Source organism: Choloepus didactylus, chromosome 2 (assembly GCF_015220235.1).
Source record: "Choloepus didactylus isolate mChoDid1 chromosome 2, mChoDid1.pri, whole genome shotgun sequence".
Classification (NCBI taxonomy): Eukaryota; Metazoa; Chordata; class Mammalia; order Pilosa; family Megalonychidae; genus Choloepus; species Choloepus didactylus.
The window spans coordinates 192,222,933-192,247,698 of record NC_051308.1 but is presented as its reverse complement, the minus strand read 5'-3'; the positions used below and the strand labels follow the sequence as shown (position 1 = coordinate 192,247,698).

The 24,766-nt window shown below is 51.5% G+C and overlaps 1 protein-coding gene across 2 annotated transcripts; it reads right to left on the bottom strand.

Annotated features, from left to right (window-relative positions):
• Positions 1–484: 484 nt before the first annotated feature.
• On the bottom strand, positions 485–24,552 carry TTC22 (tetratricopeptide repeat domain 22). 2 transcript variants are annotated; one of them, XM_037827128.1, is made up of 7 exons: positions 23,434–24,552; positions 9,069–9,124; positions 8,736–8,851; positions 7,971–8,089; positions 6,486–6,647; positions 3,480–3,635; positions 485–2,937 (listed from the first exon to the last, which is right to left on the bottom strand). In XM_037827128.1, exons 1-7 carry the CDS (start codon positions 23,998–24,000, stop codon positions 2,407–2,409), a joined length of 1,707 nt encoding a protein of 568 aa, XP_037683056.1. In that variant the 5' UTR covers positions 24,001–24,552; the 3' UTR covers positions 485–2,406. The 2 variants fall into 2 exon arrangements, with proteins under 2 accessions (XP_037683056.1, XP_037683057.1); XM_037827129.1 differs by having other exon boundaries at positions 3,480–3,632; positions 23,434–24,000.
• Between the last annotated feature and the right edge of the window lie 214 nt (positions 24,553–24,766).

The window sequence follows — 24,766 nt, the reverse complement described above, 5'->3', positions numbered from 1 at the left end:
AATATCTGTTCAAGTCTCTGCTTTCAATTCTTTGGGGTATATACCTAGAAGTGGGATTGCCAGGTAATATGGTAATTCTATACTTAATTTTGAGGAACTGCCAAATTGTCTTTCACAGTTGCTGCACCATTTTACATTCCCACCAGTAATGAATGAGTGCTCCTATTTTTCCACTTCCTCTCCAAACTTGTACTTTTCCATTTTTTAAAATAGTAGCCAGTCTAGTGGGTATGAAATAGTATCTCATTGTGGTTTTGATGCACATTTCCCTGATGGCCAGTGATGTTGGGCATCCTTTCATGTTTTTGTTTTTGTTTTTGTTTTTTTCCACTTGCATATCCCCTTTGGAGAAATGTCTACTCAAGTCTTTTGCCCATTTTTAAATTGGGTTGTTTGCCTTTTTGCTGTTGAGTTGAAGGATTTCTTTACATATTCTAGATATTGAACCCTCATCAGATTTGTGGTTTCCAAATATTTTCTCCCATTACATAGGTTGTCATTTTACATTCATGATAAAGTACTTTGAGGCACAAAATTTTTTATTTTGATGAGGTCTCATTTATCTATTTTTTCTTTTGTTGCTTATATAGTGGGTCTTTATTAGTCATTTATACCATTAATGTGAATGAGATTATCAGAAAGTTAGTCTATTGAAAAGGTTTTGATAGGAGGGGGAAGCCATGGGGAGAGAAATGCATGACTTTGGGGATTGAAAAACAGGAAGGGAGCAAACAATCCAGGAGCCTGGGGGAACAACTTCACATTTTGCCAGCAAACCACCTTGTATGGTTTGTCTGTCTGGGGAAGCAGGAGCAAAGGGAAAGGGATAGGGTCTGAATCTAGAGAAAGTCACAGGTCTTGGGTGGAGAAGGGATGGGAGTGGGCTGGGGGGAGCAGTGGACAAGGCCGTGTGTACTGCTCCTGCCGGCTGCTGAGATGCCTCCTGGTACTCGATTGTTGATGACTTACCTTGGACACTTTATGGCCTTAAGATTGTAACTTTGTAACCAAATAACCCCCCTTAATAAAAGCCAATCCATTTCTGGTATTTTGCTTAACGGCAGCATTGGCAAACTGGAACAATCACCATTAGTTAGAGCATTGTCCCAATGGAAAGTGACACATGAACCTTTATCAACTACTAATGCTTTAGTATTAATAAATTTATTAGTATTTTTCCAAACCTGAAAAATGATGAAAGTAAGTCTGAAGTACAGGGGTGAGGAGGATGGGCAACGTGACTCTGGGCAAGCCACTTCCCTTCAGTGGCTCTCACTTCTCCATCTGCATAATGAGGAGGCTGGAGGGATGATCTCTAAGGCAACTGCACTTTTGTCTGTTCCCCATCTGTCAATGGAGATATAAGATGAAATTCAAAGGGGCTGACGGGACTCTGGTAACTTACCAGGATTAGGGATATGAGCAAAGCAGTGGGTATAATTCTTTAATGAAAGGGGAGAAAAGCCAAACAAATCACGGAACCATTGTAGGGCTTCCTGCCATTGCAATTACATCCAACCAGCATTCCTGGAGCATGGCAAGAACTTAACTTGGAATTGGGGGTTAAATTACCTCTTGTGAATGGGGCCACAAGACTCTTAACTTGGCCAGTCTAAGATTTGGTGGCAATCAGAGTCTAAGTCTTTGGTGAGAAAAATTCCTTGTCTAAGATTTTATGACTACGATTCCAAAAGCTTAAAAGTCGCAAGATTTTCCTTCTCTCATAGAAGGTTCAAGATGGGGTGCAGGTGGCATTTCCTGATGGGCAAGGCTTGTAGGTTCCCGCAAGGAAGGGAACGTGAGGCAAAGGTTCTCTTGATGGGCTGTATTTCAGGATGTTTGGGAGGTCTTTCCCACCAAGCTGGCCAAGGGCAAGAGGCCTGCTGGAAAATTTTCAGAGAGGAAGGAGCCCTGAGTGCCCAGGTTTAGGCTAGGGCTCTGCTCCTTAAGTCGCTCACTGTGCCACTTTGCCCTCTGTTCCAGCCAGGGCTTTTCCGGTAGCAGGACCTGAGACCCACTCCGGCCAACTTAAGTAAAGAGTTTATTTTAAGGATAGGATACGGTTCATGGGAATCCAATAATAGATAGTCAGGCATCAGGGCTTGAGCAAGGGGACTAGAAAAACCACCGGTTTCTCTCAGGAGACAAGCAGTCATCTTATTCTGCATGCTCCTCAACCGGCAGTTCCTCATCAGCCTCGCACGCCTGCCCCCAGCCTCCCTCGCTCTCCCAAAGTCCTGCCTCCACCGGCACCTCAAACTGCCCATTCTCCAAACCCGAGAGAGATCTGATTGGCTCCTCTCACACGCCAGCCAATCGCAGGGCGGCCTGGTGGCACGCGCTCAACCCCGGTCCAATGACATGTGCCTGGGGCCCCTTGAGGCCTCCAGCCTGCGCGCAGGCGCCTCAGACGGAGAGTGCCCGGCGACCTCGTGGTGCGCTCTCGCCTTCGAACTCCATGGTCTCGAAGAGCAGCCGCACCAGCGCCGGTCGGCCCTGGGCCACTAAGGCTCGGGCCAGCCCCAGCACCTCGTCCGTGTGGCCGCGCCACACGCGCTGCAGCTCCTGGCGCAGGCGCGCCGCCGGATACTTGCTCTGGGCACGGCGCAGCCAGGCGTCCACCTCGCGGCCCAGCTCGCCGTCGCTCAGCTGCGCCTGGCTCCACTGCGCCAGCAGCGCCTCAAGCAGGCAGCCGAAGCCCTCGGTGTGGTTCGAGCCCGCGTCGTCCAGCTCCACGGCGCGCTTGAAGCAGGCCGCCGCGTTGGCCTCCTCGCCCTTGATGCGCAGGCACTTGCCGCGCAGCAGCTGCAGCTCGGGCAGCGTGGCGCCCAGCTCCGACTCCCCGGCCTTGGCCAGGAAGACCAGAGCCTGGTTCAGCGCCGCCTCGTCCACAGCCATCAGCTCCTGCACCGCGTCCACGCCCATGTAGTAGTAGACCTGGGGTGCGGGATGGTGGGGGTGGGGTGGGGTGGGGTGTGAACCTCCACCCACACACCCCCAGTCGCTGCTTCCGGCACATTCCATTTCCACACTTACTTAAAAAACAAATCCCGTGCATTCATTCATTCCCTCCTTTCTACCCTCCCTCCTCTACAATTACTAATCACAAATTTTGTCCTGCGCCCCCCCTGCAAGGCACCTTGAATAGAAAAGGAGAGAGAGTACTTAGACTCCAGTCCCATGCCCTCCAAGCTTAGCCATATAACCTTCAGGGAGTCAATCTTTGGTCCTGAGTTTCTCCATATGTAAAACTGATACTGTCATCTCCTTGGTGCTCAATCCCTGAGCGCAGAAAGCACTTACTGAGTCCTTAGAAGGTGCCAGGCCCTGTTTTAAATGCTAGCACATTGTCTCATTTAATCCTCCCCTTGGCTGTGGGAGGCAGCTACTGTTATCAGGCAGGGGGGATTGCGCCTTGTTCCTTTCGGTGTCCTCATTGTCCAGGTCTGGTCTGACACAAAGTAAATAGGCTGCCTTACCTGGCCAATGTCCAGGTAGGTCTTGAGTCCTGGGCACACCTTGACCACTTCCTCGAGGTCAGCCTTGGCGCAGGCGAGGTGGTTCCTGTCAGGCATGCCTCCAAGCCCCATTTTGGCCCGCTCCAGGTCGTGCAGGTAGGCTTTGATGTGGATCTGCTGATAGAGTCAGCTCAAGGAAGATCCTCCAAGCTAGGACCACCACCCTCCTTTCTGCCCTGAATTAAAGCAGTCTTGTTCTCAGTTGCCACTCAGGGAGGCCCTGTGGTGCAGCAGAAAGCCCTTGAGACTGGGAGCCAGCAGGCCAGGAACTAGTCCTGTGCCAACATGATAGCCACTCCCCCTCAATGGGCCTTAATTTCCCTATCTGTATAATGAGGGGAGTGGATAAAGTAAGAGTCTTCATTCATTCCCTCATTCATTCACTAAATATGTATTGAGATCCTACTGTATGCCAAGCCCTGGGATAGGTACTGCGGGTGCAGTGGTGACAAGACATAAGAGGTCCCTGTCCTGGTGGAACTTAACATTCTAGTGGGAGAGACAATCATAAACATCAGCCATTTCAAATGATAAGTGTTATGAAAAACAGCACTGGGGTAGAAGTGACTGGGGGAGGTAGTACTTTTAGATAGGATGGTAGCACTGATTTTTGAAAGTCTATATAAGCAAGCAGTTTGGGAAGAATGGTAGGTGGCCCCAACTTTTACGTGTCAAATTATGAATGACTCCAGACCCCTGCCTTCATCACCACTTCCACCCTTTTCCCCCCCACACTTAAAGCATTTAGAAAATCTAGAGTTTCAGGGGGAGAGAGATAGGGGTGGGCAGGAGGAAGTAAGGAAAAGAGGGTCACTGAATGTGGAAGGTATTACTGCGTTAAAGCCATCAGGTGGGCTCTGATTATGACAGCATCATGGGTGGGGAAAGCTCTGGCTTTGGAGTCAACTGGACATGGTTTTGCATTCCAGCTCTGTGCCCCCTTCCCCCATTAGCCATGGGACCTGGGGCAATTGGGCAACCTTTAATTTTCCACATCTGAAAGATTAGTTCTCTCATATCTTTTTGGGGAGTGACCATGACAAGTGGGAGAACAGATCCTAGCCAGGACTTAGCATATGATAGATGCCCGTTCACCGAATTCATTCATTCACCAAATATGCATCAAGGGCCCACCATATGCCAGGTTTTATTCCAGGCACTGAGGATACAGCAAAGAGCAAATTGACAAAAACCCCCTGCTCTCATGGAGCTTATATTTTAGTGGGGGAGAGAGACAATAAACATCAACATGATAAATAAGTTAATAGTATGTTGAGGGGATGATAAGTGCTAAGAAAAAAGAAAATCAGGAAAGGAGGACATAAAATGTCGGTGAGGAGTTGACGATTGACATTTTTAGTGAGGTGGCCCCTAGAAGCTTCCTTTTTCATCAAGACCTCCAGGAAGTGAGGAAGAAAGCCAATCAGATATTTGGGAGAAGAGCAACCTAGCAGAGGTCCTGAGGCAAGATCCTGCTCCACGAAATAAGGAACAGCTAGGCAGCCAATGTGGCTGCTGAAGTGGGCGACAGGAGGGCAGTGGGGGCTGGGTTTGAGAGGTCATGGGGCTAGGTCCTGTTGGGACTTATGGGTCACAGTGTGGGCTGAGGCTTCTACACAGGTAATGTGGGTTTCCTTCTCTTCTGTTCCTTCCTCCTTTCCATCCCCTCTCCTCTCTTCCTGCTGCTCGTCTGGTCATCGAGTAGGAAGTGTGACCTTTGGAGCTATGGGGAGGCAGCGAGCATGCTGGGAAGACAGAAGACAGTGATGGAGTGAGAAGAATAGGGTTTGAATTGCATGCAGGACCTTGGGTAGGTTCACTACCTCTCTGAGCCTCTGTTACCTCACCTGTGGAATAACACACATCTGGTTTCCCTCACGGGGTTCTTGGGAGCATTAAATTGGACCATGAAAATGGAAGTTCTTGGTGCAATGCAGAGAGTTACAGGAATGCTTATTAATGATTTTAACATCAACTACAATGAAGGGATGCCCTGCCTCGTGCCTGCTGGCAAAATGATTATGTTGCAGAGACTAAGACATGGAGCAGATGCACCACCACATCCTGTGAAAGCGAGTTGAGAAGACGGGGGCCTGTTCATCCCAGGGCAAAGTAAACTTGGGGCTCCAAGGTCTCTGAGGGGCTCCAGAGGGCAGATTTGGGACCAGTGACAGATGCTAGAAGCAGGCAGTTCTCAGCTAAATGTGACCTGTGCAGAGTTGAGTGATGATGTAGGGGCTTGCCTCAAGATACAGTGAGTCAGTTTTAAAATATACCTAATAACAGCAGTCACTTACAGAGCTCTTACTGTGTGTTAGGTGCTGAGGCTTACACACAGAATCCACTTTAATTTTCATAACTACCCTCTGAGCTACGAGGTAAGTACTACTAGTTCCATTCTACAGATGAAGAGACTGGGGCTCAGAATTTGGGTAAGAGTATTTTGCCTAAGGTGCCATGGCATGTAAGTGGTGAAGTAGGATTAGAACCAAGGCTGCACTCTGATTCTCTACATTTAACTATTTCTGGTATACTCTCCTGCTTTTAAAGAGAACCTTTTATTCCAGGCACTGTGCTTTCAATGTTACTTCATTTAGTCTCCTGACAACATTTAAAAATAGGTGTTATTATCCATACCTGCAGATTTGGGAGCTGAGGCTTGGAGGGGTGAGAGGCTTGCCACAAGTCCCACAGTAATAAATGGAGTGGCCAGATTTCAGCCAGACTGGATTTCAGTCCAGTTGGACTCCACTCGGGTAAGCAGAGGCTGGAGGGGCACTGACCAAGGTCTTGTAGTAGGGATTTCTGCAGTGGGTACAAGCTTCCTTTATTCTTTCATTCAACAGCCTGACAGAACACAAACTGGGTGCCTTGATGTCTTCCAAGTTCCCTTCCACCATGAAGGTTCCCTCACCCTCATTCCCTGATTCCTAATGTCAGGATGAGTTGGGCTGCAGACTGACCCACCTTGGCCCGTGTGCAGTATGCCTGCCAGTTGAGCTCCGGATCTCGGAGGACATCCAGTGCCATGTTGCAGGTTCCAATGGCCATATCCTGCTTTCCTAGGAAGTGAAAGATTTTGGCCAGGCGATTCAGGATAGGGGGGTGGTCCTTGGCAATTTCGATGGCCTGAGGAAGGGAAGAGGGAAAAGCACAGCATTTGTTTGATGGTTAGCCAGAACTGGTTAAATGTGCCTAACCTACAGGTACCCCAGCTTTGGATGGAGCCATATCAATGCAATGCTCTTCCCCAGAGCCACATGCCAAGAAGTTCAGGCATATTATGGAACCCAGCACTCTGGGCACTCAGCTTCCAAGAGGCCAAATCACTCTCATGCTCCCTGCCCCGCTCGCCGGTTATGTCCAGTGAATTCTTCCAGACCCCAAGCAAACCTCTCCTCCTCAGACACATCCCAATATGTGCTCCCCCATTTCCTCAGGGCAGGCAGGAGGAGGAGGCCAGAATCAACCTCTGCCTCCCCCATACTTAGGCAGCCACAGCCCTTATCTCCTATATCTGTTGACTGCTGCCTGGTACATTTGTTACTGCCTTGAAGATGGTGACCTCCTGCAGGGAGGGGCTCAGTCTAGTCATCTCTGTGCTCCGGCGGAGGGGTTCAAGGAGGAGTGAAGGCAGTGTGTTTGTTGAATTGGACACAACTCTTGGAACACTATGAACCAGAAGGTTTTTTGCTCTGCCCTATTCTAAGATCTTTTATCAAGAAAGTGCTTATTAATCTACCCACCAGCACACATTAGGAATGTTCCCATGCAGGGAACTATGGTGAATACATATTCCTATGGTGACTGAATATTACAAGTCCTTGGCCTGCAGAAAAGACTAAACCTGATTCAAGTGTGGATGCTGCCACATAATCGAGGTGCCAATAAAGAACAGAGTAGCACTTTATAGTTTGCAGTGCATAGTTCATCCACAACCTCCTTCGAGCCTCTCAATAGTCTATAAGTAGACAGAAACTGAAGCTCAGAGATCTAAGTGACTTGCACAAAGTCAAACGGCCTGTAATTGGCCGGAAAAGGGACCCCGGCTACACCCATCTTGTTTTCACTATGTCATTGGGGGGTAGGAAAGGGAGAGAATGCCCCACAAACAGAACAGTGTGAACAGAGGCTTGAAGGGGAAAAGTCTAGGGTGTATTTGGGAAATAGTGAATAGCTTAGAAGATGAGGCTGGAGAAATGATCTTGGGCCAGGTTAGGGGTTGGGAGGGTCTTATTCTTAGGCAAAAAGGAACCCTGAGAGGGAGCACTTTTGTTTTATTTTGAATGAAGAGAGGATGGAGAGACAGGTCTGGAGGAAGGGTCCATCCAGGGTAGGGCACATGGTGAAGGATGGAGATGGAAGATGATACCCACAGAAGCAGAGGGTTCTGGGAGAGGAGGCTGGGGTGTCAGGTTCCTTCCCGGTTTGGAGAGCAGGTTTGGCACGCACCTTGCCGAAGCAGTCCAGGGAGTCAGTCCCCGAGTAACCGTAGTCATGGACGCCCATGGGGGTGGTGGAGAAGGTGTCTGTTCTCTCCAGTAGCATCCCAAGGTAGCACCAGGCCAGAGCTGGGGGAGAGCATTGGGAGAGGGGTCTGTAGGATGCAGGGGGGTGGGAGAGGGGGAGAGGAGCCACAAGGAGGGAGTGGACCAGCTCCATTCAAGGGACAGACGGACAAAGGGGGGGGGAGGGGAAATGTGAGTGAATTAATGAACACGTTTTTAGTGCTTATCTCTGCTTAATCTACCACTTAGGGGACCTCATTTAAAGTGCATAGCTCTCTTCTGACTTCAACTCTTCATCAGTTCTGACAGTTCTAGTCCCCGTTCTAGCTGTGTGGCCTTGTGAGAAAATCACTCAACTTCTCTCCAACAGAGCCTCCACCTCCTGCACCATAAACTGGGGCTGATGGACTGTATCTGGGGGAAACAGAGGTCCTCTCTATGTCTCACACTCCAGGTCAAGAGACACAGACCTGGAAACATGCAGTTGTAGTGATCAGCAATCGGTAGATTCACTTGTTCAATGGGTGTGAGCCCCTTGAGGTGAGCAAATGAATAAATGAGACAGAAGGTGAGGGAAAAAGAGAAACAGCGACCAGGAAAGGGAGACAGCCCTTGAGGTGGGGATGATGACAGAGGCAGGCAGGGCTGGTGGCAAGTGCAGGAGAGTGAGGCAGAAGCTGCTCTCTCACCCAGCTGCCAGGGCCCCTACCTTGGTGGTGGGGGTCCGAGGACTTGAGGACTTGCCGGAGCAGAGCCAGCGTGCGGTTGAAGGCGGGCAGCCTCTTCTGCTCCTCACTGCCCAGCTCCAGGAAGATGCCATCCAACCTGTGACCGGAAGGGGATGTGCCTTGCTGGCAGCTCCTACCAGCTGCCCCCTGCCCGCTGTGAGCCCCTTCCCAGGCCAATAGCAGGGAAGAGGCCGTGGGAAACCCTCGCCATGGAGATGGGCTCAGCCATCTCTCCCCTCGCCCTCCAGCCTGGATTCCAGGCCAAGTCTCTCCCTTCACCCCCCCCCACCCATCCACCACCACCCAGGCCTGACCTGATGAAGAGCGTTGCCATGGTGAAGTACCAGCTCCTTTTCTCCTCTATCGGGATCTAGGGAAGCAGAGAACCGCAAGCGTGGCTGTGAGTGAGGCTCTCAGGCCCTCATCCTTACATTCAGGTTTTACCTGAGCCTCACACCTTCCCCCTGTGTGGCCCCAAGAGGAACAAGTACAGTGAAAGGGCACGAGCTTCAGCCTTAAACACCTTTGATGATAGTCCTGGTTCTGCTACTAACTGGCTGTGTGACCTTGAGCAAGTCACTTCCCTTCTCTGACTCCAGAGGCTCTGAAAAGATAACCCAAGTGAACGCCCCAGAACCTGAGTCTGCCCATCACAGAGCAAATGTGAAATACATTTCGCTCTCCTCTCATCCTGCTCTGCAAGCTCAGCTCCCCTCCCCCTGGCTCTCCCAGCTGTGCTCTGGTTTCCCTCCTCCCCTCCTCACTGGTCACTCTTTTCTCTCCATCATTCACTGCCTCTCCCCTTTGGTGCCTTCCCTCAGCCTCCATCTTCTTGAGAAAGCCCCTTTGGGCATGTTAAGTGAGTCCAGTTCAGCTGAAGCCCAGGACCCCCCCGAACCTGTTTTCCTGTTATTATTCTTGCCAACCTTGCCGTGCATTTAGGCTGACTTGGGAACTAGATAAAATATTTATGCCGTTATTTATGGGAGTAGCTGCTCCTGCCTCGGGAAGGAATTTTAATGAAAACCAATAAAACCCCCAGTGCATATCAGCAGCTCTGCCTCGGGCTCCAGCCCCTCCCTCCACATTCATCTCCTGTCGTTAATCTCAAGGCTCAATTCTGCACTCACCTTCTCCCACTCCCCACCATGGCCTCCTCAGCTCAGGGCTCCCCCATCCCTCCAACCCCCACTCCCAGCAGCTGGGGTGAACGCATTCAGTTCAGCCAGCATTTCTGTGGGTGTTGTGGGGATGTGGCAATGAATGGGACCTGCACCCTGACCCAAACTGACTGATAGCCTGGCAGGCGGAACAGACCCAGGCATGAATAGTAAGATCCCGCCTGAGTGCCTGCCCGGTGCCAGGGTCCTGACATCCATCATCTCACTTAATCTCACAACAAACCTATAAGATACGTATTATCCCAATTTTACAGATGAGCATATTAAGGTTCAGAGACATCAAGTGACTTGCCCTGCGTCAGGCACCTTGCCGGAATCAGAGTTGGGATTTGAACCCATTTGTTAGGCTCCAAAGCCCGTGCTCCCTTCGCCACCCTGGGTGACCAACAACTATAGTACAAGGCAAAGTTTGATAAAGGCCAGGAAAGTGATGTAGGAAAGTGCAGCAGGATGGCGAAGTCACTCCCAGACAGAAGAGGATGAGGCATTTCAGGTGGGTTCAGAGGGAGCAGAATGCAGATGGAGGATTCAGCAGGAGCAGAGGCATAGAGACAAGAAAAGTATGGGGCACGTGTAGAAAGAGGCAGCCTGGTGAGTTGGGGCATGGTGTGTCTGAAGGAGGTATAGCAGGAGCTAACGCTGGCAACTTAGGCCACGGCTGCTCTGGGGGGACCTTGGAGGCTCATTGGGGAGTTTGGAGGGAGTGTGGGAGGAGGCTGTGTGAGTCAGCCTTTGAAGGAATTGGGGTCAGAGCCCACTAAGTGTTGATTGCCCACTAAGGCAAGGACTGGAAAAGTACTGGAACCCAGGCCCAAGCCATACTGCCCAGAGGGAGCCCCCCCAATCATATTTCTCTGCCTGTGTAGTCCTGGGCTGGGCAACAGGGACAGGAGAAGAATAAGGCAGACTCAGCTATCAGGGACTTCTGGTCTGGTGGGAAACTAGACTCAAAGACACAACTACAGTAGAAGGAACACCAGGGGCTATGGGAGCCCAGAGGAAGCATCCTATCCAATCCAGGAGTATCCTCAAGTCTTTTCAGAAGATGAGGTGCTGTGGCAGGGGCAGGTCCTCAAGGGTAAGCAGGAATCACTCAGGTGGAGATGGTGAGCAAGCACGGTGAATCAGGGTATGTGTGTAGCCCTGTGTGGCTGGAACATGGAGTGGAGGGTTTAAAGGGCAGGGAGACAAGCCAGCAGGGGCAGATCAGGAGGACTCAGGACCTGGGCCACACCTGCAGGGCAGTGGGGAGCCATAGAATGGACTATAGCTGGCAGTACCATATATTCACGTCACCTCCAAGGGGTAGTCCTGTTACTTAGGTGGGAATATACATATTGGGGCTTTCACTGGGAATACAGCTGTCTGGAGGAGAGAAGAGTCCCAAGGGTAAAAGGGCATCCTTGAGAAGTGGGGAACATTCACCAAAGCAAAAGAATGTGTTAACCTTATCTGCTTTATCTACCTAAACTTATCTGATGCAGGAAGGGGACTTGGATTTAACAGTACAACCACCATGGGCCAAGCCGGCTAAAGCCCTTGACATAATGTCCCAGCCTGACCATATTAGGCTGCTTGGCTGTGTATATGTACAATCTCATGACCTTTGTCCTCGTGCCCACTTTGTGGTTGGCTAAACTGACTCATGGTGAGGAGAGAGGGAACCTCCCTTCTGTTTAAACTCGATGCAGAGGTGTAGCCACAACTGGAAACAGGTTTAGCAGACTTTGGGGACTATTATACAAAGAGCAGAAGCTCTGTGTCTGACAAGCCTGGCCATATGAGGGAGGCAGCCCTGGGTGAATTTTACCCTCGGAGGCTATGCCTTTATCTGCAAAGGGAATAACCCTGGCCTCACAGGAGATATGAGAGCAGTGCTCTGTCAGGGTTTGTGCTCCATAAATGTCTCATCCTTTCTCCTGTTCGAGTTAGAGCTGAGTGAGGTTAGGGCTGTCTAGGAGGGTGCTTTGTTCATGGTGACCTGAGATGTGTCAGTTCCCCATGGGGCAATGAGGTCTCTGGCCCTGTAGTCCACCCCGCTCTCCACTCCCCACTGTGCTCTCAGGGCCACAGAGCCCCTATTGGTCCCAGGCACCTTTCCAACACAGGTCCCTGGTGTTGGAGGGTAATATATTGTCCTCTGGGCTCTCCCTGCCTCTGTGGAGTTCCCAGCCACTCTCTTGTTCAGTACTCAGGCTGCAGGAAATTAAATGACATGCCCCAAACCACACAGCCAGTACATTACAGAGCTGAGAATTAAACCCATGCCTTCACGGTCCTAGCCCCAAGCTTTGTCCTCAACACTCATTTATTTCATCAATCTCATTATTATATATCCAAGGACACAGAGACCGGAGAGATGAAGTGTGACCCGAGGCCACATCCTAGTTAGCATCAGAGCTTAAAATCTGGTGGTTTCACCATCACTCTGCTCACTGTTCCATAGTCATCAAAGAAGTTAAGAGCCTGGTTACACTTTGCCCTACCAAACAATACCACCACCTGGTGGCAGTATGCCTGAATTGCAGGGGCAACTCCTAAGACTATACTCTCTCTCACCTTGAAGACTAAAATTGCATTTTTAAAAAGTAGCCAAGTGGCATCTGTGTGTCAAATCCCAAACGTAGTCCTTCAGCAGATCCCACTTAAGAGTAACATTTGCAGGAAGGCTTACGGGATTGCAGACGGGGTCAATGGATATGGAATGGGAGTTTGTGGTATGGAGGCAGCCTGAGACTTCATGTGTCTGGGCTTTAATCCTTTATTCCTTTGATAAAGCTGGTGGAGGCTGTTTACTCTGCTGTGCAACTCTGGCCTTAAAATGGTCTGTCTCTTTAAAAATCCTTCTGGTTGTAACCAAAGCAGCAGCTGAAGCTGTTACCAGGGGCAACCTGGCAAGCCAGAGTGCTATTGTTTTAAATTAAATTAAACAAGTCCCTGAATGCCCCCTCCCCTCCTGGAGCAGGGAAGGAGCTGTTCTACCTCCCTCCTGGAGAATAACATTGCTGTGAAACCTCTTTTGGCTGCAAGGAATTCACTTACAAAGTTTATGGCACCCCAAGGCAAGGTGCTTGAAGGTAGCCTGGGAGGAGGCTCTGAGGCTTCTACAAGCAGAAGAGGCGAGTTTGCAGAGGAGCCCCCACCTTTTCTCTTGTTTAATCCTCATCAAAACCTTGTGAGCTGGGGATTCCGGGGGGGGGGGGGGGATACCAGAGGCGGGTGGTCAGTGTGTGAGTCGGTCCAGGCTTCAAGCTGGAGGAGCCTCAAATTAAGCCTCTGCTCGGTGCAGATGTGTGGGAGGGAAACAGGCGAGGCCCGGTTCCCAGCGCTGACCCTAAGTGAAGTCCGCAGACCCTGAAACTAGCTGCAGGTGAGAGCGAGGGAGGGGTGCTCAGAACATTTCCCAGCTCCTCTGAGGTCATCGCTATCATTTTTCCTCATTTTAGAGATGGGCAAACCAAGGCTCAAAGAAGCAAAGGCACTTGCCTACTTAACCTGACTTCAAGTTCACATTCTGCCCATGACATCTAGCTGCAAGGAGCTACTGTTTGTACAGCAATTTACCATTTACAAAGTGCTTTCCCACAGATCCTTGTTTGATCCTTAGAACATCCTGTGAGGAATGTAAAGTGAGTATCGTTATCCTCTTTGTACGGATGGGAAAACTGAAATGACCTGATGTCCTCAAAGTCACATGACTATTGTGAAAGTCTGGGCTGAAACCTGGAGATAGTGCTCTTTTAGTTATGGTAATAATAGTAAATTTTACTGAGCACTTACTATGTGCCAGGCACACAGTTTACATGTTACATGTTACATTCGACTGTCTCAATAATCCTATGAGGGTAGGGGCTATTATTATCCCAATTTTATAGAGGCGGCAACTGTGGCACAGATGGGATCAGATAAGGTACCCAGAGAGACCCAGTTAGAGGACAGTGGAGCTGGGAACTCAGCAGCTCAGCTCCAGGTCTCTGCACCTTTACGACGCGAGACCAGAGGTTCTCCAAGTGTGGTTCCCAACCAGCAGCAGCTGGGACCGTAACAGAAATGCAAAATCTTGACCCACTAAGTCAGAAACTCTTGAGGTGGGGCCCAGAAAGCTGTGTTTTAACAGGGCCTTCTACCGCACACTGCACTAGACTTTCCCCTATGCCACACTGCTGAGCATGGGGTAAAAAAGGGCTAGCAGATGTATCTTTCCTGTTATAACTTTTTACTTTGAAATAATATCAAACTTACAGGAAAGTCACAAAAATAATACCGAAATTATACGGAAAGCTGCAATATACCCCCTACCCAAACAAGCAGATTTCCAGATTACCAACTTTTAACATTTTGCCGCATTTGTTATATCACTCTTTCAATCTTATCTGTCTATCTATCTAATCTATCCATCCATCCATTCATCTATTGTCTCTCTGTTTAACGTCTTGTTAAGTTAGTTAGAGGACCAGAAATTGTGATCCTCAGGAAAGCCTGATGATCCAAGTTCCTACAGCTGGACGGGTGAGTGACAAAGGTCAGTGACTTATCAGGACACTAGAATTGGGATAAGCCAGCACAGGAGCAAGTATCTACTACCTCAGGCAGGTATAAGAATGGATCTTTTCCTTTCCATTTTTTCCAGAAGGTGGCTCCCAAAGAAGGAAATTTTGGAGGATCTCAGCTATTTTACGGGATTTTGATCAAAGATCTTTTAATGGACCAAAGGTTTACAAATCTGTACACCTTTGAATAGGCTGTTCTGAGACCTTGTTGGTTCTTAAGAAAAATATTTGCCTTGCAGTTTGCACTTTGCCCCTAATGATGGTTGTATTCTACATTTCAGAGTCAATTCTTGAGAGCTGACTAATTCCCTTCCTGGGATGGGGAGTCGATGACAAAGACGAAAGAGAAGGAACACTTCTTGAGCGTCGATCAGCCATTGGATATGTTAGTGCATCGTGGCAGTGAATTTTCACAGCAGCCTTAGAATGTGTAATGCATCCTCCTATTACGGTTGAAGAAACAGAGGCTGAGAAAAAAGCCAGTGGCCCAGCCCCACGGTCCAGGGCAGAATTCCCAGGATTCAAGTCCAGATCAGTCTCCCGCCCACACCCGTTCTTTCCACCTCATCACGCTGCCCCCGAGAAGGCTGACACTGCAGAAATGAAAGTCACGAGGTGGCAGGCCTCAAGGATGTGCTCTTCCTGCACAACTGGAAAGTCCTCTGTGATGACACAGAGCAGCCTCTTTTTCCTGCCCAGAGCCCTGCCCTTGCTGTACCAGGCACCGGCCCTGCTGGCACCTGCCCTGCCACCTATGGTGATGTGCACAAGCAAGGCAAGGGAAGGGGCCGTTTCCTCCCCACACGGAGCTGTCCAGGGTTGACACTCTCAATGGTCCTCAATGGGGAGTATGGGGAGTAAAAGGCAGGGGTGCAGGGGGGGGGGGCGGAAAGGATGGGATTGGAGTCCCACCCCTGCCTCTAACTCCCTGAGGGATCCCAGAAAGACCCCTTCCCCAGGCTGGGCCTCAGTTTCGGCTTCTATAAATGGGATGATCCCTTTTGGCCTGCCTGCAACACAGGTGTGTTGTCAGGTTAAATGCCACCACGTGGATGGAATCTGGGGCATGGGTGCTATGTCATCGATGTAAATCACCTCTTTGGTCCTGTCTGGGGTGCCCTGGCTCCACATGGATTTTAAGTTTTGAGCAGCAGATTGATTGCAGTCCCCCTTTGTTACCCCCTTTTTGATCCCAGGCCTCTCCTCTAGGCACAGACCCTGGAGGTCTTCTTTGCTTCATGCTGGTTTCCTAGACTTGTTACTTCTGGCCCTTTGCTGAGCAACTTCCCTTTTCTACCGTCCCTAGAAAACAGGGGCCATCCTCTGTCTAGTCCTGGGTTTGAATCCTATTCTACCACCACTAGTGACTCGGAGAGTTTGAAAAAGTCTCCTACTCTCTGTATTAATAGCAGTGATGGCTGCATTTTCTCAGCTCCTTCAGTAGGTCAGTGCTGTGCTCAGCATTTAATGTACATTATCTTTCCTCCTATAAAAGAGGCAGTCGGGCCAGATGATGTTAAAGGCAACTCTGGTTCTGGGGTCCTGTTTCTATGAAGAGGGGAAGGCCCAGTGCTCAAACTTGCAATGTAAGCAGGAGAGAGAAGCCAGCAGCAAACTCTTTAAAACAGAAGGCAATGATAGATGCAAACGTGAGCGGCCCCAAGGCCTTCAGAGGAACCTTGGGAACGCTGTCCCTCAGCCAGATCCTTGATGACCCTTGAGAAAGCTGTCCCTGAGTTCAGTTCCTACTGGCTACTTGATGGCTGTGTGTCCTCGGGCAAGTCACCACACCTCTCTGAGCCTCAGTTAGCTCATTGGTAGACTGGGGTTAACAACAGCTCTGCTACCCCAGCATTTTTGCGAGGATCAAGTAAGATAATCCATGAAAAGCACCTGAGTGCACAGTGCCTTTATCACCATCCAGTTTCATCCATTTCATCCTTTTCTAGCTGAACCAAGTCAAACCACTCAGATTTGTTGAGTCGTGTGTGTGTGTGAAAGAGAGAGAGACAGAGACAGTGTGTTTGCAAGCATCATGGGAGGAGAAACTTTGCCATACTCTCAAAAAGTTTGTAATTTGGAGATCAGTTCTTAAGTTCTTAAAATACTGTCCCCAGTGTGCCCCAAGCTCCTCCTCTGCTTTCTTACCTGTTTGTTTATGCATTTCCTTTGCTGGGAGCTTCGCTCCTTCCCCACTTCTCTGCTTCTCAAAGCCCTTCCTGTCCCTGAAATGACCTCAGCCACTACTGCATCCAGCCTACTCATTCATGAGGGGAGGAGAAAGGGCTGGAGGTGGTGGGGGGGAGGCAAGGGGCTTGCTCACTGCCTCACAGAGAGGCAGTCGGGAGCAGAGCTGGACAAGAACCCAGAGCCTGGCCTCCTACTCTCCCGCAATGTCATGTTCATTTCCCAAGACTTGTTCTAGGCTAGGGTAAAAGCAGACTGCAGAAGGGGGCAGGAGAGGGGAGAGAGAGATGAGGTGGAGGGGAGACCCTGAGAAGCAGAGTTCCCGGGGTTCCCTTGTGTCCGTGGTCCTGCGGCCTGGCCAGGGGATGCAGACGAGAAGGGCTGGGCCCTCCCTCTGTGGCCGCAGTTCCGCCTCCTACAGCTGGGTCAGACTGGTGGGCCCCACTGCACAGATGAAGACACGGACACTCAGAGACGGTCACCCATCTAGTGGCCGGCAGAGCAGGGATCCCCTCAGTCTGCAGACTCCAACACCTAGCTCTGACCGTGGGGTCACAGCCAGTGCACCTGCCATGCTCCGGTGACTGAGTTGCCAGGGGCAAGGGCAGCTCTGGTTCCGAGGGAAAGCAGGAAAGGACGATTGAGGGGCGCAGGGTGGGGATGTGGGAGGCCGAAGGGCTATGGGCGGGGGGAGGGTGCAGCTCCTTGAGGGCAGGATTTGTCCCTGGCAGTGGCAGGGCTGTGTGTGTGTGTGCAGGAGGGACCCTAGGGTGGCTGACCCACCTGGCCCTCACGGCCTCTCCCGCTGGTCCCCACCCCGCTGGGCTCGGCCAGCTACTGGAATGCCCACACCTTTGACTGAGGTGGCCGCCCGGCCTAGCAGCACCGCCTCCCTCCCCGGCCGGCCTGAGCTGGCTGCTGAAATCGGGGAGGGGTCCTCTGGTGCCCTGTGACACCTTGGAAAAGCTACTTCTCCCTCCCTGAGCCTAAATTACTTCCTCTGTGAGACGGAGAATCACAACAGCCAACTGTAAGCGGGTCTGTGGGATTTATATAAAGATCAAATGCACTAATGAACGTATAATTCTGAGGTCAGTGCTGGGCACGCAGGCATAGACTAGATGGTACCCACTGTGGTCGTGGTTGGCACCCAGGGCCGTGAAGAACCACGTGTGTGCACGTTGTGTAACTGTGTGCGTACCTGTGTGTGTGGGGGGACAGGACAGACCTGTGTGTATGTATGTGCACTGCATGGGGCAGGGATATTACTTATTTAAAGAAAAAAGAAAAAGGAATTTTAAGACTTGAAATTATTCAACAAAATTAAATTTAATAATGGTTGCAAGCTCCTCTTGGGTTTCCAGCCCTGTGCTCCACCCTGGAAGTGTATGTGTGTGGGGTGGGGGTTGGGGGGTGAAGGGAGAGATGGAGAGAGGCCCAAGATAGGGGTCTCGCCTTCCAGGGGGCAAGGCAGAAATCACTTTGAGGTAAGCCGGAGGCATCACAGAGTACCAGCAAAGTGCTGAGTAGGAGCGGGTGGGGGAGCAGCTGAGCCCCTGCCTGAGCTTTCAATGTCCTCTCTCTTAGTCCTCACGACAATCCTGTGAGATCAACATCGGCATCCCATTTTGCAGATGAGGAAACTGAGGCTCAGAGAAGTGAAGTGATTTCCCTGCAGCCACCTGGTGAGGCAGGCGGAATTTAAACTAACTTCAAAGTTTATGTTCTGAATACCCACTGAACTTGCCACCGGGTCCATCTGTGGCTGTGTGTGTGTTTGCGCACACACAAGTGTAGGAGGTGGTGGGAGGAGGGGAGGAATGACAGACAGAAGCAATCTGTGTCTCCATATTTTTGTAATTTAAGGAAGAGTAGTGTGAGGGGATGAAGAGCAGAGAAAGGAAGTCACAAAGACTTACACACCCACGCACAAACATCCTGCCTATTTTTGGATTACGGACTGAATTATTAGCTTTTCTTATGTTTACTTTTATAGTTTTAGTTAGCAGATGAATGGCTGTTCGTGGTTTTTTAGCAGCTTTTTTGAGCTCAGAGGCTCTCCCCAGCCAGGGACAGTCCCAGCCCCCACTAGGATGGAAAATCTCTTGAAGCTGCAGCCCAGGCGGGAACCAGAGCACCAGCCACCCCCAGCTGCTGGGGGCTCCCAGGACTGCTGCCTCCACTGCCCCACCCCCCCCTCCCCCACGGCCCCGCCTCTGACTCGGTCTCCCGCTGTCATCCTCCCCGCCCTCTCTGATACGCCGCAACCCCTGTCCTCTCCGTTGACTCTTCCTCCTCCATAGATTTCCAGGAGGCCTCCTGTAAAGGGTCTCCTCCCATCACCCCACCAGCCATCCGTGCTATACCTACTGCATCCCCACTTCTCCAACCTCTCCAGAAAGAGCAACAGCTTTGAAGGCAGGCAGAGAGGAGTGGATTTCAACTGCCACTCACTAGCCCTGTGACCTTGGGCAAGTCCCTTAACTTTGCTATGCCCCAGTTCCCACACAGATGGTTATCATAGGTGAGGACTAAGAGAAGGTCTGGAAGAAAAGACATTCATTAATATTATTGGGGTGTTAAGGGAAGGAGGACTTCAAGGAGGAGGTGACATTTGAGCTGAATTTTGATGGATGGGTCAGAGTTTCCCATCTAGGCCAAGAACCTACCTGTACATGGAGGTGTGAAACAGCAAGGCATGTTTGGAGAGCTGGAAGTAGTTCGGAATTTCTTGGAAGTAAGGTATAAGGGGAAAGAGGAAATGTGGCTAAAGAGGAAGGTGGGAACCAGATTTCAGACTATCAGCAGCAACTCGGGACCATCCTGTGGCATTCACAGCTGTTTCCAGACAAGCTTCTGGCTGCCCTCCTTCCGGGCTCACCCCCTCCTCCAGTTAAGCTGTCACTAAGGCTCCTGCCTGGGAATGCCCCACGCTGATTCCCGCCAGGGCACTCCTGCCTCTTCCAGAAGCCTCTCTCAGTCATGTCTGCTGAAGGAGTGTTTCTCTGACACTCAGTCACTGTCGCTATCCAGGTCAGAGCTGACTCCCACATTTGGTCCTGATGTCCCCAGTGTGCACCTCCATTGTCCACCTCCGGGGCCCTGTTTTGGGTTCAGAAAATATGGTCTCTGGGCCTATGGCACTTAGAGACGCTCATCACATGACACGGGCCATGTAATGAATGCCTGTGACCTGATGGCACATTCCTTTGCCTAAGCTGCTAGGGGAGGGGCTCAGGCAGGGCTTGTTAACTAGGGAACAAATGTTTTGCTTCTCCCTGTGTCCTCATGCTTCTTAAAGGTAGTAACTTCTTAAAGACAGAGCCCGGCACACAGTAGGTACTCAAGAAATGTTAAGATGTTGAGTAAATGCCACTCAGACATTTACTGGTTTAGGTGCACCTTTACCCCATCATTTGATTGGATAATTACAGTAAACCTGAGGCACAGATTATTATAATTTAATGCTTATGAAGCAGAAGTTGAGGCCCAGAGACACAAATGACTTGTCCACAGTCACACAGCAAAACAATAACAGAGCTGGGTGCTCGAACCCAAGCGTCCTGATCTAACTATAATGAAACCATTGTCGTCTTGATTGCAAAAACTGTTTCTTCAGCACCTACTCTGTGCCAGGGACTTCATAAGCACGATCTTATCTAATAATCATGTGGAGTAGACATTGTAATACAATTTTTCAGATAAGCTGCAAATTCCCAACATTCTCTTATGGTTTGTGTTGGGGACTGAGTAATTCTGCTTTCTCCAGAACTGGGACAAGAGCCAAGGAACCAGCACAGAGCCCACAGCCTCTACCTATTTGACATTTCCTCAGCTGAGTGTCACCTACTGTTGCCATGCTGACTAGTGGCAGAGAGGAAGTCAGCCTCTCTCTGCATTCTCCAAGCCTCTGCCTTCCTGCTTACCTCCTCCAGGAAGCCTTCCCTGATCATCCACATCCTGAGAGCAGGAAGGGACCTTGGAGACCATACAATCCATCCCCCAACCCATTTGACCCCTGGGGAGATCACAGCCTTGAGAGGAGAAGGATCACAGTGGGTCAGTGTTGCAGCTGAGATGATATCCGGGCCTCCTGGGTCCCAGCCCAGGGCTCTTTAGCCCCACTGAGGGTGGGCTGGTCACCAAGGCCGAGCTCAGAATTTAAAACAGGAAACCTGGGTCCCTTGATGACCACATGTACACCCAGCTTGGGGGCAGAGGAGGCTCTCTCAGGCAGTACTGAAGGGCTCTCAGAGCTGGGGAGAGGCAGGTCTGGCCTCTGATCCTGCTCCACACACATCTGTGCAGGTGCTATTTTAGGTGCTTTATGAAGCTTAACACAGCAGCCAAATGAGGGACGGCCCCATTTTACAGATGAGGAAACTGAGGCTCCCCCAGGGTCACACAGTGAGGACCCTGGCTCCAGAGCCAGTGCTCTCAACCAGGACATAAGCCATCTCCACTGTAGACCAATAATAATGCTGTCCTCCCAGGGCTGTTGGGAGAATGTAACCAGCCAAGACATAAAGGTGAATCTCCATTCTGCCAAGAGGATGAATGCAAACAACACACTCAGCCTTGAAGAGTTGCTGGAACCTCAATAATGAGTCCTAATAACACTACCACATGTGGATGCTCCCCATCCCAGACCTGGCTCTGGGCCTCTGTGTGAATCAGCTCACTGACTCTTCTCAATTACCCTGACACCAGTACCACTGTTATCTCCATTTTATAGACAAGGAAACTAAAGCTTAGAAAGACTGAGTGCCAATTTGAGGTAAGAGAGTGAGGGAGAGTCAAGATTTGGATCAGGCCATCTGACCCAGGGTCTACCCTCTTAGCCTCTACCCCACACTGCCCCCCCGAAGTCAAGCCCATGCTCTCCAGCCTGCACTCCTTGGGGTCTTGACTTCCACTTGCCCTCTCACAGGAACCATAAGGTTTGGTAGAAAAGCACTGGCCAGGTGTATACAGATTTTGTGAATGGGATGTGCTACCCATGGGTGAGGGCTTGTGGTTATTTAAATATTACAAACCTAAAACATTATAAAACGTCATGACTATTAGATCAACCCAGCCAGTGCTGTGCCTTCAAGGAAAAGTCATGATTCCCCTCTTGATTCCCTTCCAGAGGAAGAGGATCATGGCCTCCACACCCACCATTTTTGTCATCCGGTGCCTAGTGTGGCCCTGAGATGGCCCCAGTGACCCCTGCCTCCTGGGTGCACACACTTGTGCAATCCCCACCCACCCCCCGAACGTGGGCTGACCTACTGACTCAAGTCTAGTGAACTGCATATAGCAAAGTGATGGGATGTCACCTCCAAGACGAGGTTACAAAAAAGACTGCAGCTTCCATCTTGGGTATCTGTTCTTGCTCACGCTCCCATTCACTCTTTTGCTCACTTGCTCTGAGAGAATTCAGATGCCGTATCATGAGCTGCCCATCCGTGTGGCAAGGAACAGAGGGAGGCCTCTGGCCAACTGCCATCGAGCAACTGAACCCCACCAACAGAGCCTCCCTCCCCCAGCCAAGGAAGCCTGCAGATGAGGCCACAACCCAGAGGCACCCAGCTAAGCTGGGCCTCAATTCCTGACCCACAGACACCGTGAGATAATAAAGCCTTGTTGTTTTTAGCTGCTAAGGTTTTGGGAAATTTGTTATGCAGCAATAGAAAACAAATTCACACAGCATTTGTCTATTTAAGTGCCAGGCTCTGGGCTGCGCATACATTTATACAAGATACACTTATTGAGTGCCAGTGTGTGCCAGGCACTGCTCCAGGTATTGGATTTACAGTGGTAAACCAGACAGATGACCCCACTCTCCAAGCCCTCAAGGTTGAGCTGAGGAACCAGACTTGCGGATGGAGAGAATGAATAGAGTCCTGGGAGCCCAGGGGAGGAAACTGACCCAGTCTGGGTAATGTCTGGGACAAACTCGAGACTAGAGAGAACCTTCTGGGCAAAGGTGGAACAGAGGGCACCCTAGGAAGACGCCAGGAAAGAGACAAGTTGGGCTGTGAGGGGACGTGGCCTACCAGGTAACAAGGGGAAGTGGAATGTGGCAACAGCCTGGCCTGCGAGGGGGACCACGGCAGAGGGAGAGTGCAGAGGTCGACCACAGAGGGCCTCAGGTGCCCACAGACGAGGCTGGGATTTATCTGTCAGGCACTGGGGAGCCACTGAGGGGCTATAAGCAGCTGCAGGACACGGCCAGCAAGACTGGGCAACATGACACTGGCAGCAGGGTGGGGGATGAGGGCAAGGGTCAAACTGGAGGGCAGGAAGCCAGGGGAGACAAGGCTTCTGCCCTGCTCTAGGCAGGAAATGAGGGAGGCTGGGCCAGCAGAGGGAGGCTGGAAGGAGAGGACAGATTCAGAGATATAAGGAAGTGAAATGGCTAGGATTTGGGGTCTGACTGGATGAGGAGTGTGGTGAGGGAGAGAGAGGTGGCAGAAATAGTAGGAGCAAGGTAAGGGGATGAGTTGATGAGGCTTGTTTGTGGTGTTGCCAGAAGAGACCTAAGCTGGCAGCCTCCTTAGGAAGCTGGTCCACCTGCTAGCCCAGGAAAGAGGAGTTACAGGACTGATCCCAGACGGAGCACTGGAGAGGCCAGGCAGACAGGAAAGGTATTCCGGAGGCTGACGAGCCAGCGTTTGAGAAGAATCTGGGGTGCTGAGGCGTGCCCGAGTAGGGTCCCTGCATATGGAAGGGGCCACGACGCCAGCCCTCCCGGCCTGGGGATGAGGGTCACCCACCTGCTGCCCGTAGCCCAGCGCCTTATCGTAGAGTGCGATGCCCGCCGCCAGCACCCGCGCGCGCTCCGCCGGGCTGGCGCAGCCTACGTCGAAGCCGTGCGCGTATCCCTGCTCCGCCAGGCAGCGCGCCGCACGCAGCTGGGGCCCCCCGGCCGCCTCCGGGCCAGCCTCCAGGCCCATGAGTCCTGCCAGCCGCCCGGCGCACGCCTCTTCCTCGTCCTCCTGCCCCAGCTGCCCGTACACGTGCGCCAGGTTGGCCCAGGCGTTGAGGTTGCCCGGGTCCTCGCGGGTCACCTCGAGGAAGCGCTCACGGGCCTCGTCCAGCTCCTCCAGGTAGAAGGCGAAGGCTCCCAGGAGTTGGCGCACGGCGGGGCGCTGCGGGGCAGCCGCCAGCTCGAGCTCTTGCCGCAAGCCCTCCCGCTGCAGCTTCAGGTCCCGGGCGCGAAGCCGGGCCGGCGAGCGCGGCTCGAAGTTCAGCTGCATCTCCAGGTGGAAATGGCCCGGGAGGTAGTCCAGGTCGTCGATGAGGGCGTCCAGGTCCTCGGCCACGGCCTCCGGCTCCTCCATGGCTGTCCCGCTGCTCTCCAGGGCTCGCCTTGGCCCCGGAGGCTGGAGAGGGCCGTGGATGTGGGCGCCCCCTGAGCGAGCCCGGCGCGGGAGGCAAGGGTCAGCGCAAGGAGGCCCAGGGCGCAGCAGCCTCCTGCTCCCGTGGCCGCCTCCCGCAGATGGGTGGGTCCGAGCCTCGGCTCCGGGAGCGCCCTGTGGTGTTTCCGCTTTCGCTGTTCAGCGGCTTTTAGACGCCTGCATTGCACAACCAGGTGCACCAGAAAAACAGGTGCGTTGCCAAATGCAGGGCGCGCCAACTCGGTGCTTGGCAAAAGGCTTCTTTTTTACTCTTTATGCTCAGCAGATGAGAGAGGCTCGGGGGAGAGAAAGGATTTGCCCAGGTCACAGAGCTGGGGCTTGCTGAGGCAGGCCTGGAACCCCAGTTTGCTGAACCCCAGCTGGGCCTTTCCTCCTTGGGTGCTGCCTTCCCTTCTCTGTGTGAGCTTGCTGCCTAGGAGGAGAGTTAGAACAGGCCCTTCCCGCTGCAGAAGCTACCCTCCCACCTCCTGCAGTCCCATCCTCTCCCTACGGTGGTGACAGCCTTCTTAGCAGTCTTGGTGTTCTCCCTCTGAAAACAGCTTGCCATCTCCCTCCTCTCTTCGTTGACCATTATTTACCAGGCTTCCCCAGTTGGGATTTCATCACCTCTTCTTTGCTCAGCTGTGGATCACGTGGAACGACTCTGGGGTTCTGTGTGCTGGTTCTAACCCCTGTTCTAATAAAGGGT